Here is a 6,000-nt window from a genome sequence, read left to right on the forward strand (position 1 = left end):
TACGGAATCAGTTGTTTCTGATATAATAACTAAATAACATGTATACTTTATTTTAAGTACGTAAGTTTACTTTATATAAGGGATTATTTAATGGTGTAAGATTAGTTACTTCATCACACTACATACATAAATCAAGAGATTGGCGCACAAATCGTGCGTGTCGTAGACTATAACAACGCATAGGAAAAAATAAACAATTATTAATGCTCAGATAAGCATTTAGTAATTCTCCAACACAACACACACACATAAATATATGACACAAAACATAATAACAAACAAATTACAATCTCGTTAAAACATATTTTAAACACTTTACGAATTAGATTAACTAATAAAATAGTACTTAACAACTACTTATTCGATTGTATGATTGCATGACGATTCTCCCTTATCTGACTTAAAAACTAATAATATAATAATAATTTTAAAGAATTGACTTCTTTTAGATTTAAAAATAAAGTGTCTGACTGGCTCCTTGATAAATGTTTTTCCGACTTGGGCGAATACTTTGCGTATAAGGAAAATAGTAATCAGCTGCTATATTCACATACATATTTTTTTCTTGTTATTTAAATAAATTAAATTAAATAAAACATTTTTAACATTAATATAGGTACATAATTGACTAAAATAACTAAAAAATATTATTTGTAGTATCAACTTGACATTGCACACTATTTTGATAGTAGAATGTAAGAAGATATAAAATATTTGTCACCACTTACCATCACTACATTCTGGCAATAAATAATTTTCATTTCATTTCATTTTCATTTCAACTGGTTAAATAAATATTACACGTACAACGAGACAATAACTAAATTAACAATTGGGCTAGTGACTAGAATACTAAATTTAAATTTATCAGAATTCAAGTATTTGCAATGAGTTACAGCCTCCTACCTGTGCCTTTACCTTTATCTAATGAACAAAGTTAACATGACATAACACTTAAGTTTTTTCCGATTCCAATTTGAACAACCTTTTTAAACTGTCATGTAATTGTCACTTTACATAAGTACAAATGTACAATAGCGAATTCAAATTCTTTTTGCCACCCATAATTAGATTATAACACAGTAATAATGAAATTAAATTAAATCACGTTCGGAACTAAGCAACGTTACATTATACTCATGTTTAAGGGCCACAACAGACGTGCTACTTTAAGAATAAATCAGCGATTTAGCAGCTTTTCGTAAGCTAGATGCAAGCATTATGCCTGTAGTGCGGACATTGTCGATTTTTACAAAAAAATATATACAAACGAATACAGAACCTCTGTTTAGATGTCAGTTAAAAAATAACGTCTGACAATTACGACAAAAAATTTGTAATAAGTTGTTTGTAATAAGTCGGAAGTCAGTCGGATGTGACTTTTCTCCCCATGTCCAGTTTATTACTACTATGGTTAAATGTCTTTGAATCCAATACTACATCCCGAACACAGCTTGAAGCTCGACACAGCAAGTGAGCCCGAAAAACGCGAAGTTAATACAATCGCTATTTTGATAAGGCGAACGCAGCAAGTCGCAAAAACGTGATGCATCATCGTTTAAATCGCCAAAACGCGAATTGCCGACGGTTTAATGGTACCAGTGGCATTATCTTACACTAGCTAAAGCGCGTTTACTACGCGACCGAACGCAATAAATCGCCCAAATGATGTAGCATCGAGTCAATCGCCAAAACGCAAACGCAATGTTAAAAGTAGTATGTCTGCTGTAATGTGTATGAGTTGCATTAACTTTTTTCGAACCTGACACCGCTCATTAGCTGACTCAGCCGCAAAAACTCAATACCTGAAAACGTTATTTTAGTTTCCATTTTAATTCCGTTTGTTTTTGCTGTGAATAATCGTGAATAATCGTGTAGAGCACGATAAGCTACAGTCCGGGGTTCGATTTTCCAAATGTTAATAGAAATAAAATTACATCAGTTACATGATATTTTACTTCTTACGAATGTTTACCATATAAAGTTTCAAGTTAAATACTCTCATATCATTCCGACAATTCGTCCTCATCATTCCTCTATTAGATTCCTTGTTACCACTACCACACCCAATTTAGGATGAAGGTGGTAGAATCTTTTGTGGTTCGACTCCGGCGGCACCACCACCACACCTATTTCTACCTAATAACAGCAGTGTTAGGCGCTGCTGTGTTCCGTTTTGAAGGTAAGAGAGACGGACATTTCCGAGGCGTTCCAGCTTAGTCCTCAGGGGTAGCGGCGCATCTGTGTCGAGGTCAAGTAGGAATATCTAATCCTATTTGGGGTTGATTACATATGTCCATGGGCGGCAGTAGCCACTTACCATCAGGTGGAGTGCATGCTAGTCTGCTACTATTACAAAAAAAGGGATACGTATATGAAGCAACTATCTTAGTCATAGGGAGTAGCAATGCATCTGTGAACAGCTTCAGGTAGATCCCCTGTTTTATATGGAGTGGAGTTAGTTACAAATATTAGATAGCGGCAGTGACCACTTAGTAGATTAGTCAGTAGATTACTGTAGTGCGTAAAGTTTGTTTGTTGTTTTGGCGGGAAGAATGACAGAGACAATGTTTAGTCTGAATTTTTGACGTATCTTATAAAATGTAATATGTATATAAAAGACGTTTTTATTTGATTATTTAGCCAATATAACTTACACAAGTTATAGAACTTATATATAAGTACTTAAAAGTAGATAACTAAAACCTACTCTTGCGATAGTAAACGATATATTAAAACCAATTCAATACTGAATTATTTAAAAACATTAAAGGCTTAATGACCGCATTATTAATTGCAATTATTATGAAACTTCGTATTGTTTTACGCTGTAATTACTACGATGATTAATGAATGAATAACGCGGAAAAATATGACAGGAAATTCCCTGGAGACTGGAAGAAAACGCGAACGACTACTTATTATAAGTAGTCGTAGTACTTAGTGTTTTTGTTAATTAATTTTATGACATCAAGGAATAAATTTAAAATACACAATTACCTATTTATCTATACAAGTTTTAATTTATACAATATAGGTATTAAACGTTTCATTTTTTATTTAAGTACTTTTTATTCTTTATATTCTACGTATTTTATTTATCCTACATGTTACCTATTTTTGTACATAATCATGAATTTTTGTAAAAAAATATTCTAAAAAGTGAAATAAATTTAATTTCGAGTAATTCCAAACAGTAAAACCACAACAATCTAGCCTGAGATTCTAAAAGTTTTATTAAATTACACTTTTTATTGCAAACAAAACTAGTTGTGTAAATATATTCAAAAAGACCAAGTTTTATTTTTTTGTTATTTAAAGTGAGTTCTTCTAAAATTATTTAAATTTATCAATAAATATTTTAATAACAAGTTGGTTGTTACTCGGTAAGTTTGTTATGTTATGAGGCAATGACTGATGAACCTGTATTTCTGGATGTTTATTATCTGTTGCATATTCCCATGAACATAATTAAAACTCTTATTAGTTTCTTAATTAGAGCCCTGTCTTGGAATATAATTAAAAGATAAATTACATCCTACTTTCATACCCAAACATGCACATAAAATGTTTAATTAATTATGTCGTAAGCCCACTCAAAACTAGAATTTAATCAATGTCCAATACATATTTGGTACTTATTTCAACATCAACAGTGATAGGCAAAGTCAACGACCACGCAGCCTTATCTGTGGGATCATCTTCTGATAACAAAGAATTCAAAAGCACTGTAACTTATCTGACATATTTAAAATACCGACCTTTTTGGTTTCCAGCGTTTCATCAAAACTCCGAACATGTTGTCAAATCCTTTTTGTCCAAACGTTACACACACAAACACTACACACTTCTGTTAACTTAACACTGCAATAACAAGTCAACAAATGAACCCACGCAATTTATGTAACAGCCGTAATAGATTACGATGACAACTGTGTCATTGGCTTACAAATAATACTCAGTACATTGACATGAAATCACATGAGAATAATTGCACCTTTGATAAGAATACTGCACTAGGTCATGCCGAAATTACGTTTGACCTAGACACAGAGAGCGTCCCATATTAAAAGCAACATCTTCAGAATCGATAATATCCTATAACCATCCTTATAGAGGGTCGGTTGCGCAACCGATGACCCTGGCTACATAATATTTCAAAATTTCTCATCCAATTAAAGCACTCGAATCGATCATCTCGTTATCAATCGATTTATGAGCGCATAAGATGAATGATAAACACGTACGCTCATTCGCGAACGCGGGAAGTGACTGAGTCGTAATATTTTTGTGTAAACTTAGCAGTGTTGGTCGACTTGTCGTAGAACTGGTTGGTCCTATGCGTCAGGTGCGGTCGATCAGCTGCTTGTTTGGCGCCATCTTGCCAGCATTTTACGCCATCTGACGGTATTCCGTTGTTTTAATAGAACCTGTACTACACCTGCTTTGATGTTAGTCTATCGCTATTAATAAACTAAGTGATTTTATCTAATGCCTCCATGCAACTTTGCAACTAATGAAATAACTTTGCTTGCTTCTTATTTTTTAACCGACTTCCAAAAAGGAGGAGGTTACTCAATTCGACCGTATATATTTTTTTTTTTTATGTTTGTTCGGCGATTTTTTCACGATGCCGCGACCGATCGACATGATTCATACACCATTGTATGCGGCTAGTTTCATAGGGGGTCCCATTTCGAGGAAATTTGAAAATTTTCGCCAGTTTTCCCGGGAAATTGGAAAAACCCCATTTCTTTCTTTTCTTTCCCGATATAAACTTCAATAACACGAGTATTTCTTAACCAATTTCAATTTTCTTTTTTTCATATGAAAGGGTGTTTTGTTGCGGTACTTTCCTACTATATCATTAGTATGCTCTGATGATTAGAACTTAAGTAATGGCGTGGAACTCATCATCACTACCCCTGCTTTTTACATATTTTATGACGACTTTCCTTCTGCTCACTCAATTCCCATGAAACTTTAAATGAACATTGAGTACCTAGATTAACATAATATGATGGAAAATTCGACCTTCAACTCTTCAACCTTGTAATGCAGAAGTGCCTCCTGCCTCAACCATACAAGTTAGGCATTTGGAACTTATGGATATTTAATAAGGTTGATAGGTAGAGATATATGATGGAAAATTTGGCCTTCAACTCTTCAACTCTGATAATGCAGAGGTGCCTCCTGCCTAAACCATACAAGTTAGGCATTTGGAGCTTACGAATATATGATAAGGTCTTTGAGTAGAGACATATGATGGAAGATATGAACTTCAATTCTTCAGTCCTTATGATGCAGAGGTCCCTCCCATATAAAGTATATAGATTAGACATTTGTTTTAATTAAGTTGCTAGACAGAGATATATGATGAAAAATCAACAATCTTCAACTCTTTCACTCTGATAATGCTGGTGTGCTTCCAAGTTAAACCACAGGAGTTAGCCATTTTGTGCTTTCATATATGTATTAACGTCGCTAAGCAGACACATAGGATGAAAATTCAAGGTCTTAACCCTGATAACTTTGACCGTAAAGTCTTCAATCCTGGAGACGCAGGGACACTGCTGGCCTAAACAACAGTAACTTGACAATTACTTCTTACAAATATAAAATATGATTAATAAATACGCTGTAGTTTTCCTTAACTATTGAATTAAGGTGAATTGGACCGACTCACTCGCTGAGTTTTACCACCTGTTTTGATTTATTTACTTTTCTGTTCCAACCTAGCCTTGCAAACAATATAGAATTGCATGTAGCCTCGCCTATAGTGTTTCGTATTGAATTGGTTAGGTTAGGTTGAAACTTATAAGGCAATATAAAACTAAGCGAGCAGGGCGCGGAAGCGCCCTGCGAGCGGGTGGGTCCAATTCGTATGAATTTAGACCTTACCTTTATTCATGATCACCTTTATACAATTTTACATAATATTAATACAAACGTTAGCATATCATCACTAAAAAGGGTGAAAAAAAAAATTTAACAAAAAAA

General features: G+C 33.7%; 1 protein-coding gene across 1 annotated transcript in view; it reads right to left on the minus strand.

Annotated features, from left to right (window-relative positions):
• LOC140753130 (uncharacterized) overlaps positions 1-4,257 on the minus strand; it is a 487,125-nt gene extending 482,868 nt beyond the window's left edge. The window contains exon 1 of the mRNA XM_073087528.1: positions 3,762-4,257. Within this exon, the coding sequence (XP_072943629.1) occupies positions 3,762-3,799 (38 nt within the window). The 5' untranslated portion in view covers positions 3,800-4,257. The remainder of the gene's footprint in view (positions 1-3,761) is intronic.
• Between the last annotated feature and the right edge of the window lie 1,743 nt (positions 4,258-6,000).

The sequence above is a fragment of the Epargyreus clarus genome, unplaced genomic scaffold, assembly GCF_041222505.1.
Source record: "Epargyreus clarus isolate Ecla_fem2 unplaced genomic scaffold, WU_Ecla_fem_2.2 ptg000026l, whole genome shotgun sequence".
Classification (NCBI taxonomy): domain Eukaryota; kingdom Metazoa; phylum Arthropoda; class Insecta; order Lepidoptera; family Hesperiidae; genus Epargyreus; species Epargyreus clarus.